Source organism: Odocoileus virginianus, chromosome 19 (assembly GCF_023699985.2).
Source record: "Odocoileus virginianus isolate 20LAN1187 ecotype Illinois chromosome 19, Ovbor_1.2, whole genome shotgun sequence".
In the NCBI taxonomy this organism is placed as follows: Eukaryota; Metazoa; Chordata; class Mammalia; order Artiodactyla; family Cervidae; genus Odocoileus; species Odocoileus virginianus.
The window spans coordinates 42,630,022-42,642,085 of NC_069692.1; the positions used below are offsets into that span (position 1 = coordinate 42,630,022).

The 12,064-nt window shown below is 45.4% G+C and overlaps 1 protein-coding gene across 2 annotated transcripts in view; it reads left to right on the top strand.

Annotated features, from left to right (window-relative positions):
- MDN1 (midasin AAA ATPase 1) overlaps positions 1 to 12,064 on the top strand; it is a 138,352-nt gene that overhangs the window by 68,317 nt on the left and 57,971 nt on the right. For both annotated transcript variants that reach the window (XM_070450115.1, XM_070450116.1), the window contains exons 39-49: positions 14 to 121; positions 490 to 678; positions 2,818 to 2,907; positions 3,451 to 3,714; positions 3,831 to 4,092; positions 7,259 to 7,418; positions 8,274 to 8,390; positions 9,198 to 9,406; positions 10,378 to 10,526; positions 10,862 to 11,073; positions 11,438 to 11,658. In XM_070450115.1, coding sequence (XP_070306216.1) covers positions 14 to 121; positions 490 to 678; positions 2,818 to 2,907; positions 3,451 to 3,714; positions 3,831 to 4,092; positions 7,259 to 7,418; positions 8,274 to 8,390; positions 9,198 to 9,406; positions 10,378 to 10,526; positions 10,862 to 11,073; positions 11,438 to 11,658 — 1,981 coding nt within the window. The remainder of the gene's footprint in view (positions 1 to 13; positions 122 to 489; positions 679 to 2,817; positions 2,908 to 3,450; positions 3,715 to 3,830; positions 4,093 to 7,258; positions 7,419 to 8,273; positions 8,391 to 9,197; positions 9,407 to 10,377; positions 10,527 to 10,861; positions 11,074 to 11,437; positions 11,659 to 12,064) is intronic.

Here is a 12,064-nt window from a genome sequence, read left to right on the forward strand (position 1 = left end):
TTGGATTTTCTAGGTCTTTGTGGATCCCCTTACAGTAATAGACATGGAGTTCATTGCCAGCACTCTCTTTCCAGCCATTGACAAAAATATTGTTAAAAAAATGGTTGCTTTCAACAACCAAGTAAGTACTTACGTGCATTAATTGTTCTTTATTTTTCTGACTGACTTGAATCATCATTTTCTCAATATGGAATACTATCTCATTACCAGTCTCTGCAACTGAGATAAATCATATAGGACTCTAAAAGTTTCTAGTGGAAGGCAAGCTGCTCATTTGAGAGTTACAGTAATTCAGGTCTGTTGCATGTATCATTTTTATAATGCCTCCAAGGGTCTTCCTGGCATTGAGAAGTCTGAGTTGGGAGGAGACGTCCGAATCCAGCCTGTTAATCTGTTTCGGATTGTGTGTGCACTTGTACTATGTCGATAGTACTTAACGCAGTCCCGAGCGGTGGGACGTGTTTCCCAGTACGAGTGCTGTCTTTTCAGATTGATCATGAGGTGACCGTTGAGAAGAAATGGGGGCAAATAGGAGGACCCTGGGAATTCAACCTCCGGGACCTTTTCCGCTGGTGTCAGTTGATGCTGGTTGACCAGTCCCCCGGCTGTTACGATCCTGGTCAGCATGTGTTTCTGGTCTATGGTGAGAGAATGAGAACCAAGGAAGATAAAGAAAAGGTGAGTTCCATGCTTGCTCTTTGTATTTCTTTGATTTCTCCCTGAGGGAGAGAAAGGGTGTGCTTCATCAACCAGACTCAGTAACGCTGCTTAGAAATTTAGAAATTAAGGGCGGAAACAAAAACTTAATCTGTCTCAGAGTCTCATAGTGTAGTTTACTTTAGAGGACACAGTTTGCTTACCTATCTACATTGCCAGGATCGCTTACCTTCTTAAACAGTATCACCCTGCAGTAATAAAGGCTTGGTGTTCATCACCTTGGTTCCAGGCACACAGATGAGAAACAGGAGGGGAGAGGTGATAACAAGTAGAAGAGGAGGTTTTCTACCTTTAAATAAATGTCAAATTGCAAGATACTTAATCTAGAAAGTATAAATAGATAAAAGGGAGGATATTCCGTATCTAAATGAAAGTAAAAAATACCCCTTCATAAATAGAAAATAACACCAGAATTCCTCGCTTAGTAAACTGTAATCATGGATGCATTTTGCCTTGTGGTATTTAAAATGCAGTTCATGGGAAATTTCATACCAGCTGCAGTTGGGAGATGCTGTCATGACCTCTCACAGGCAAGGATCCAAGGCTTAGCCATGGAGTCTCCGTGTTTTGCGTGGCAGAGCCAGCTCTCCAGCCCAGACCTTTCCACTTTGCTTGCTGTTTCTTCTACTGTATCACAGTTGCTTACAAACAAAGTAGTTTACAAATTTATGTGAGTTAGAAACAGAAACGTGAAGATGTGGCTTTCAGACACTTTGATTGTGCTGTTAAGAGCACAGATCCTTATTTATGTGGTATCCAGAATCCAGCCCAGCATCAACTACTCATGTGTTACATGCGAGTGGCTTTGAGTCTTCATACTAGGACAAAATATTCAGTTCTTTTTTTTTTAATTAATGAAACTTTATATCATTCACCTATCACCAGTTGGTATATTCCTTTCTTTATCAACGTAGCCTAGTATGTTAGCTGTGGCCACACTGGCCAGTGTTGGGTAATTGGCGTTGGCCAGGTGCTGAGTTACTGTGGAGTGTGGGAGGGTTCCATCACTCCTGCAGTTCAGCTTTAGTTGGCCAAATGTTTTCTGAGAGGAAAAGAAAAGTTGCAGAAGGAGAAAGGTTGCAAAAGTAATTTGTAATTTTAACTCCGGTATAGCATCTGAGAGAGGAGGCGGTATGCTTTCGAGCGAAATGGAAGGTCAAACGTCACCCAGACCCAGGAGGCAGCATTTTCTTCTGCGCTGCTTTGGGGCTCTTAGCATTTGACACTCATTGTGTCTTTGTCCTTATTGTTTTAGTTTTCACTCCAGTGTACATTGATTAGTATATTGCTACTTTGTTTGAATGCACTACTTGTCTAAATATTTTGGGTGGCAGGAATCTTTGCTGCTGCTGTGGGCTAAATTAGTGATTTTTATACATCCTCATCTTTCCCCCACCCCAGCTCCTCTTAGATTTTTGAAAGAAATGCAAGAAAGAATACTATTAGCAAAAAGTTTTTAACAGTATTGCTGCTAAGGAAGGGACAAATAAATGTCAATACAGAAATAATGCTTTCCTGCATAAATATTTAGAAGGAAAACAGTGCTTTTCCCGTCAGACAGGCTTAGATTTAAATTCAGGTACCATCCATGAGCAAATTACATAACTTGTGTGAATATCATAGCCATATCCATAAAATGGAAATAGAAATATTTTGTGAGGGTATTTGGATCAGAAATAATCTACTAAAGCACCTAATATGTTTGGCACATGGCAGGTATCAGGAAATGATGGTCATTGTTCTTCATAAAGTTCATGCTTCTCTCTTCTACCTTCTTTAGGTGGTTATCTTGAACGATGAAAGCAAATTAATTTTTTATCTTGAGATCTGCCGTAGTTTCCATGGCTCTGTTTTAATTTATGGTATATTCTCTCTGGAATCTCATAATTCGAGATTATTGCTCTTTTCTTGAACTTCCATTTGTTTTCCTTCTGAAGAATTAAATCAATCCTTTTTAATAGGAAAATTCAAAAGGGTAATAACTCATAATATGGTGATTTTCATATTGCTGTTCATATTTACTAGTGTTCATTCTAGAAGGTTTGGCCGAGAGTTTGATGTAATGATTTGCATTTTGATTTTATCATCCTCTTCCTCTAGGTCATCGCTGTGTTCAAGGACGTGTTTAATTCAAACTCCAGCCCGTACACGGGAACCAGGCTGTTGCACGTCACGCCCTGTGACGTCCAGGTGAGGCAAGGAGGCCGGTGCTCTCCCCAGTCCTCCCTGGCCCCGGCCCCCTCCCCGGGCATCCCCAGTCCTCCCTGGCCCCGGCCCCCTCCCCGGGCTTCCCCAGTCCTCCCTGGCCCCGGCCCCCTCCCCGGGCATGCCCAGTCCTCCCTGGCCCCGGCCCCCTCCCCGGGCATGCCCAGTCCTCCCTGGCCCCGGCCCCCTCCCCGGGCTTCCCCAGTCCTCCCTGGCCCCGGCCCCCTCCCCGGGCATCCCCAGTCCTCCCTGGCCCCGGCCCCCTCCCCGGGCACGCCTGTGACATCTCGCGGGGCCGGAGCTCTTCCCCAGTCCTCCCTGGCCCCGGCCCCCTCCCCGGGCATCCCCAGTCCTCCCTGGCCCCGGCCCCCTCCCCAAGCATCCCCAGTCCTCCCTGGCCCCGGCCCCCTCCCCGGGCATCCCCAGTCCTCCCTGGCCCCGGCCCCCTCCCCGGGCATCCCCAGTCCTCCCTGGCCCCGGCCCCCTCCCCGGGCATGCCTGTGACATCTTGTGGGCCGTCTTTTCCAGCTTGGCTACTCAATGCTTTCCCGCGGCAGCTACGTCCCTCCACCGCCCTGCCGGCCCCTGTCGCTCCTGCACCAGTCTTTACAGTCACTGGAGTCGGTCATGAAGTGTGTACAGATGAGCTGGATGGTCATCCTCGTGGGGCCAGCCTCAGTGGGCAAGACCAGCTTGGTTCAGCTCCTGGCACACCTTACCGGTCACACTTTGAAGATCATGGCCGTGAACAGTGCGATGGACACTACGGAGCTTCTGGGTGGATTTGAGCAGGTAGCTGACCCGCCCGTATTTTTCGGCAGGGCAGTAAGCGGTGCGGTCTCGTGTTGGGGTTGCTACGGCAGCAGTGGCCGTGGCTCTGCTGGGCTCACGTGCTCTGGGAATTGCAGGTTGATCTGACCCGGCCATGGAGGCAGCTCCTTGAGAAGGTGGAGGGCGCAGTCAGGGCCCTGGTAAGAGACAGCCTCCTTGCCAGTGCCGACGATGCAGAAGTAGTGCTTCGAGCCTGGAGTCACTTCCTTCTGACCTATAAGCCCAAGTGTCTTGGGGAAGGTGGTCAAGGTGTCACGATGGAGATTGTCAACAAGCTGGAAGCAGTGTTACTGCTTATGCAGAGACTCAACAACAAAATCAACTCCTACTCCAAGGCAGGTATGTCTCTGGGTGTGTGTATCAGTCACTTGGCATTACCATAGAGTGTCCACCCACAGGTATTACGTTTGTACATGCAATGCCTGTGACTTTTAAAATGAATTTGATGATTAGATTATTAACAATCAAGGTTTGGAAATAGAAAGTTTACTAGAAAGTAAAGTGAAGCTGATGTAAACTATTCAGAATTGGTGATCCTAAGCAAAGGAAAAAAATGGATTACTGAGTTTGATTTATTTTGTGAATAATCAGCCACAGTGACTTGCAGGTAAATCTGGTTTGTTTTTTGTTGGCCTGTTTTTTAAACTTATTAATAATTTCTCAAAAAATTGAGTCTTTTTAAACTGAAGAATAGAAGCCTAAATTAGTAGCTTGGATGTGTTTATTCATTTTGTATAGAAGGTGGAAGAAGTTCCTCAGTTGATCTGGAAGCCTTCAGCTCTCATCTTGTGGTGCAGCTTTTTGGCTGATTGGGGAGCATTGATTAAAAGTTGAAGCCTGTCACTAAGTTTGTCATCCTTTATTTCCAAAACCTGCTCATTATTCCTAAGGAATCCTTAGTTATTCCCTAGGAATAGTGGATTCCCTAAGGATGAAGAAATAACCCCCCTCTTCTAACTGTGTCAACATTGTATCCATGATCTGGGTCAAATCGTTTACTTTCTTAGTTAAGACAGTGATTTTATTACTGATTTGATCTGTCATGTTCCAGTTCAAACTCACCATTTGAATTTGAAATTGTTTACTCATTCATTCAAATTACTTATTGATATATTTAATGAAATCATATATCACTATTTTATAGCTTCCCTGGCAGCTCAGTCAGTAAGAATGCCTGCAGTGCAGGAGACCAGGGTTCAGTCTCTAGATTGGAGAAGGAAATGACAGCCCACGCCGGTATTCTTGCCTGCAAAATCTCATGGACAGAGGAGCCTGATAGGATACAGTCTACAAGGTCGCAAGGGTCGGATACGACTGAGTGACTAAACCCACCCCTGTATCACTTTATATTTTTTAACTGTTAGGGATTGTAAACTCACCATTGAATTCCTATCAAGTGTTGGACACTATATAAAATATATTTACTTTTAACCCTCACAACACCACATTACAAGGAAAGGTAACTCCATGTTAGACATGGGGAGATGAATGCTCAGAGAGGTTAGCCTGCCCACTGTCTTCTTGTTATGATGTGTTTGGACTCCGTTTTGGTTCCAAGCCTGTCTGACTTCAAAACCTGAAATCTGGTGTGTATATGTTTCTTTCGTAAGTCAGTTAAAATTTAAATATCTAGGGTAAGTTCTCACAGCCCTTCCTCAATACTGCTTTTTATTTAGGATTTATTTTCTTAGTTATTTCTTAGGGATATCAATAGAGTCTAAAAGGCTGGCTGTAAAACTTGTTTACTTTTGATTGAAAATAGCTTCTTTTTTAAACTATTTATACTTTAATGTTTCTGTGATAAACATGTATGACTTTTAAAATGTATTCTAGGTGTTTCCTATTTTACCTTAAAATCTTTATATATATTGAATATTTTATAATAGCTCTATTAACATCAGAATGCAGCACTTAGTGAGTTTAAAAAGCCAGAAAATATGTCTAGTCATGTCTGTTAGATTCTGGACACTCACTCAAGTTGCTGAGTGCTGTGTTTTGGTGTTCTGAGGGTTTCTTTGAGTAGCGGGTAAGGCTGTTCAGTTGCTTTTGGATCATTTTTATCTTTTCAGGCTTGCTATTAAGCTGTTTAAGATCAGGGCCAGAGTATCCTTTACATGCTAAGTCACTGTCGACTCTTTGTGCTAAGAAGAGTCAAGTTACCTAAGTTGTGTCCAGTTCTTTGCAACCCCATGGACTGTAGCCCACCAGGCTCCTCTGTCTATGGGATTTTCCAGGCAAGATTACTGGAGTGGGTCGCCATTTCCTTCCTCAGGGTATCTTCCCGACCCAGGGATCGAACCTGCATCTCTTACATGCAGGCATGTTCTTTATCACTAGTGCCACCTCGGAAGTCCCTAAACTCTTAACCTGTGTATGGTGCTAAATCAGATTAACCCCCTTCTTGAGGCATGGCCCTGTGTAATCTCTTCTGAAGGTCCTGTGTGTTCCATGGGGTCTCTTCGCTTTGATTGGTGGAAACTGGAGTGTTATTCAGCCCTGTGTGAACTCTGGGAGTTGTTCAGTTTGCAGCTCCCCAGTAATATTTTTCTCCTTGGAATTTTTTACACATGGAATTTCAGCCTTCCCTTGCACATGGAGATTATTATTGAGCCAAAGGCCCAGGGACCTCTTTCTGGATATCTGGAGCCCTTTCTTTGATTAACTTCTGCTTTTTGAGCATGCTGCCTCTCATTCAGGCTGCCTCCATCTCCCTGAATCTCAGTTTGTGTCCTCATGTCAGTGAGATCTCGGGATCTGCTTGAGTCTCCTCTTCCTGCTTTGCAATCTAGAAATTCCTTTCAGGTTGAAAGCCCGTCAGTCCCAGGGCCTCCTTCCCTTTGGGGTCCCAGCTCCGTACTGTCTGTTTTCCGTGTCTGAAAGCACTTGTGATTCATATAGTTTACCCGGTTTCTTAAGACTGTGAGCTTAAGTCTAAACCTTGTTAATCCTTCATGGCTAGAAGCAGAAATATATTATCTTGTCAGACGAAAAAGGGTTAGAATCAATTTCTAATAAGGAAAACCAGTTGAAAAATTTCCAGGAAAGGGCTATATAAACTGTAGAGTTTATAAATAAATAAATACCAGTTGTTACTATATATGATGTGGTCATTATAAAGGAAGCCTGGTGTGATAACATTAATTACATTGTGCAAACTTAAAGCACTTTCATATGGTATAAATGCAATAATAAGCAGGAGGCTTTATCCTTCTGTCATTTTAGAAATTAAGACAGGTAAATATTATTTACTTTCTCCATCACCTTTGAGTCAACTCTTATCTAGCCATTCATTCAGAAAGCCCTTAAGAAGTATTTTCTATCCCCAAACCTAATTTTCTTACTTGTTCAAACAAAAACAAAAATCCTTTTGTTTACTTTTTAATGAAACTTTAAAGAACTGAGCCATACATTTCCAGCCTTCTTTTAATAAGCTCTTAGTTTTTTTATTTTGTTTGTTTTTGATTGCCCTGGTTTGAAATTAAGTTCTGTGACTGTGACATTTCAGAGTTTGCCAGACTCGTGGAGGAGTTCCGAAGCTTTGGGGTGAAGCTTATGCAGTCAGCCAGTGGCCGCAGCCATGGCACGTTCGAATGGGTTGACAGCATGTTGGTTCAGGCCCTGAAGTCTGGAGATTGGCTTTTGATGGACAATGTTAACTTCTGCAAGTAAGGAGCTTCTGTTCAATCATGAGCGGGTCTGACTGAAGTTTGGGATATGCTTGTCAAAATAGAACCCCAGGTGGAAGCTCTGCTGTTTTTAATCCACTGTTTTCTTAACTGTAAGCACATTGTCTGCTGTATTCTGCAGAGTTCCCCTCGTGGTGAACAGTGGTAGCTGGTCATTAGCTGCAAGATTTTCGTTCTAGCAGATCGTTTTAAGCTGAACTGATGGCTAACAAAATTGGATTGTTTTTTTCCAACCAAAACTTTCTTTGAGTTACACATTTTCGTTTAACCTCAGAAAGCTTCCTCTTTAGGGTAATTCTGAAGTACAGATGTTTATACTGGAGGATCTGATAAGCAGAGCAGATGTTTAGTAACTGTGCATTCCGAGTGTACCACTTGGTTCTAAAGTCAGGAGAAGGACGAGCATGAATCTACTGTGCCTACACAGTGAGCGCAGTACGGGTCAGATCTGGGCTTCTCTACGTTCTGAACATTTTCAGAATGTCCTCAATTAAAATCCAGTTACGTTTATGGCTCGCTAGGCTGTGTGCCTTCGGGGAGTGAAAAGGGGTATTGATCAGCAGCTGCTGCTGCTGCTGCTTCTAAGTCGCTTCAGTCATGTCTGACTCTGTGCGACCCCATAGACGGCAGCCCACCAGGCTCCCCCATCCCTGGGATTCTCCAGGCAAGAACACTGGAGTGGGTTGCCATTTCTTTCTCCGGTAGTGATCAGCTAAGAGATCTTCATTCTGTCCGGGAGTGGGGGGTGGGTCAAGAGGAGCAGGAGGCCCTTGCCAGGGCAGTGGTCAGCATGGTACCCGGACCTGTCCACCTGTTTGGGTTCTCTCTCTGCAGCCCATCGGTGCTGGATCGTTTGAATGCTCTGTTGGAACCTGGAGGTGTCCTCACTGTCAGCGAGAGAGGAATGATCGATGGATCCACTCCCACCGTAACACCACATCCCAATTTCAGGTATTCCTGCCTCAAAGTCTCAACCTGGATATCAGAGGTGGCCGTTCATTAGGGCCCCTTACATACTGTGTTTGTACACTCGTCAGCAGAAAGATGAGGTCCCTGCCTCGGGTCGGTGGTGAAGGGTGGAAGCAGGGAGACCCATTCAAAGCCTTTTGCAATAGTTCATGCAAAAAACGATGGCTTACACTCAGGCAGTCAGATCAGTGGGACTTGCTGACAGGCTTGTGGGTTAAAAAGGGGAGGAAGCAGTGATAGCACTTAAGGCTCTGGCTTGAGTAGTGAGGTGAGTGGAGAGCTGTTCATCGAGCAAGGGGGAGACGGGCCGAGGAGCAGGTTTGGCGCGAGGAGGGTCAGCAGGAGCCCCCGTTGAGTGCTGGGGCAAGGGTGAGCTATCAGGCGGCTCGATGCAGAAGCTGGTGGACACCGGCTATTACGAAGCTAAGTGTTTCTGGAGAACACACTCCTCTTTTTTGTTTTCTCTGTAGATGAGTTAGAATGATGAATGAGCACTGGCTGATTTGGGAAACATCTGAGAGTAAGAATTTTACAGCCCTCAGTGCTCAAGGTGGATACACAATCCTTAGTTGCCTAGGAAGCGAAACTGCCTTGCTTTTTATGGATGTGCTTGGAACTAGAGGATAGAATGCAGACGCAGACAGCATCTGTGAGCTGGGCCGTCGGTGTCCAGCTCCTGAGGATGAGCCACATGTGCTTTGCCCTTGCCAGGTGCTGCGGAGCTACACTGTTGGTTGCACTGAGATTTTGACGTCTTTTTCCCCCTCTTTGAATTGCTTGTACCACTAGACTCTTTCTCTCAATGGATCCTGTTCATGGAGAAATCTCCCGAGCTATGAGGAACCGTGGACTTGAAATCTACATTTCAGGAGGCGGGGACGGGAGCACCCCAGATGACCTAGATCTGAAAGTCCTACTGCACAGCCTTGGGTTGGTGGGGGGCAGCGTGTGTGACACCCTTTTGGCTTTGCACACAGAGGCCCGAAGCGCTGTTGTAGGTAAGGTGCTTGACCTGCAGGCCTCTGCAGGGTTTTATTCCTCTGGAGATTCACGTCATTTCACTTGCTGCTCGTCTGGGAGTTCTTGCATTTAGTATGCATAGAGATGGAAATGACCTAGAAAGCCTGTTAATAATATAGATGTACTGGCTACTCTCCTCCTGCCCCTGCCCGCCAAGAGGTTGGGTTCAGCTGGTCTGAGGGAGCCACAGGAATCAGCATGTCAGGAAGCTTCCCAGGGAATTCTGAGGCATGCAGTCAGAGGCCCACACTCGGAAGAATATTACTTTTGGCACTGAGATTGGTGAAGGTTGTCCTGAAAATCTTTCACAGTCATCATTGAATCTCTTGAAGGTTGAATAAAGTAGGAACTTGGAATTGTTTAAAACAGACCGGTATTACTTCTTCTAAATGTCCAAAGGTACAAGAAAGGGCAGTAATTATAACAATGAAAAATAATGAAATGTTACTTGTTTAGTAAACCACTCTGTGTTAGGTGCAGTGGTGGCTGCTTACTTAGTCCTCATGTTAGTTCTGCAAGGCACGTTTCCATCTTACGGATGAGAGAGGCTGAGTGACTCGGGAAAGCCACGCAGTCGACAAGGACAGCTGAGTTGGGTTTCAGAGCCCACGGGGCTTTTTGCTGCCACGCTCATTTTGTCCCCTTCAGGGTATCAGCTTGAGGCTGAGGGTATATGTGGCCAGGCTTTGTCGTGTCTAAGGCATCTGGTCGCTTCCCCACAAGGTGCTGCTCCCGGAGAGGGAGTGGGGGGGCGGGCTTGCCGGGAGCGAATGTGAGTGAATGTTCTCGCAGGCTCACTGAGTGCCGTTGAGCCCCCTGGAGTCCACTCGGAAGGCGTTCTGAGATAAGGGCCGGGTGGCAGTGTGGCGTGAAGATGGGATCTGTGCGTCTTCTCTGGAGGTTTCGCAGGACCCGTTGCTCACGCGTGGCACTGTCGTCTTCCTTACAGCCTCTCCAGCGCCCTCAGTGTCGACCCTCCTTCAGGCAGCCGCACTCACCGTGCAGTGTCTGCAGCGAGGCCTGAGCGTGGACAGCGCGTTTTCTAAAGCGTGCTGGGGAGCATATGTCCGCTCCCAGGCTTCCCCAGCAAACCAGCAGGTACTGTGAGGTGCCTGGCACAGCTTCCTGCAGGACAGCACTGCAGGAGGTGGGAGGGTGCTCTGCCAGCAGCAACTTTAACGGCCTTAGAGAGCTCACCTGCAGTTTTGCTGGAACAGAGATCTGGTGTCCAGGCACTCTTTTGGAAAATAGCATAAATGTGATTAAATATGTCTTGACACTTGCCTCTCAGCTGAAAAAGTGGAATTTTGTCATGTTGGGTATTGAGGAATGTGTCCTGACTGTTGACCTAGAAGACTGCCGTTACTCTACTAGTCTTCGATAAGACCCTGTGTCTTGGGGACCGTACACCGTGTGTTTCTGTCTCCCACCAGCTTGTGCAGGCTCTCCTAGAGAAACATGTTTCCTCGCTGCAAGCACAGGAAACCTGGGGCAGCTCCCTTCTCGCCTTGGGGCTGTGGCCAGATTCTCTGCCCTCGGCGCTCTTCACTATAGAAGATTCTCACCTCTCTAAAGTCCGAGGCGACGGGCAGATCTTGGCGTATTGTCTCAACAGGCTGAGCATGAAAACAAGCAACTGGGCAAGGTTAGCGGAGCCTTGAGCTTGTGTGTCTCTCTCTCGACTTTTCCTCCCTCCCTTCCTTCCTGCTTTCCTCCTTCCCTCTCTTTCTCCCTCCCTTTTTTTAGATGGTCATGGTCACTACTGAATATATTGGACCAGAATGTTACATGATCACTTTTTCACATAGTTTCATTGTTTGTTGTGATATTGCTCCCTATTTATTATTTATTATAGGTACATGTTTTGATTTTCCCTCTTTGGAGGGAACTTATATATTCCCTGTTAACTCTTTGATGGATTAATTATAAAGTTATTTGTCTTGGTTCTTTGAAATGTGAAATGAAGATTTAACCCTAATACTAACTCTGTCTATTGTAATGAATTTCAGGATTCAGCCTCTTACTTTGCCAGACTTAGAGAAAATTATGCAGTCCTCCCACCCAGAGAACTTAAAGTTCACTTCAGTTGAAGTGGATACTTACTGGATTGATGAACCAGATGCTCTGGCTGTGGCTGTTAAATTGCTCATAGAAAGAGCAACCAATCAAGACTGGATGCTCAGAGTTAAATGGCTTTATCATTTAGCCAAGAATATGCCACAGGGGCTTGGTGAGTAAAGAAGCTTGATTTGTGTAATGAGGGAATTTATGTATGCATACCCTGCTTTCATAACTCAGCAGTTGCTTTTTTTCTTCAACTACACAGTTAAAATTACATCTGGGGAAGCTCCTAGCAGGATGCTTATGACTTAGCATTATTGTTTATTTAACTGTTAAAACATTAAGGTACACGTCTACCCTAGTTGTTCCCTGAGAGAAACTTTTCCCCATGTAAACCTCAGCATTTCAGGATCTGTCCAGTCTTCTATCCAACCCAGAAGGAAAATGTGCTGTGTCACATCACTTTTAACTTTCTCAGCATTTCAGCATCTGTCCAGTCTTCTATCCAGCCCAGAAGGAGAATGCGCTGTGTCATGTCACTTTTAACTTCTGAGCATTTCAGCATCTGTCCAGTC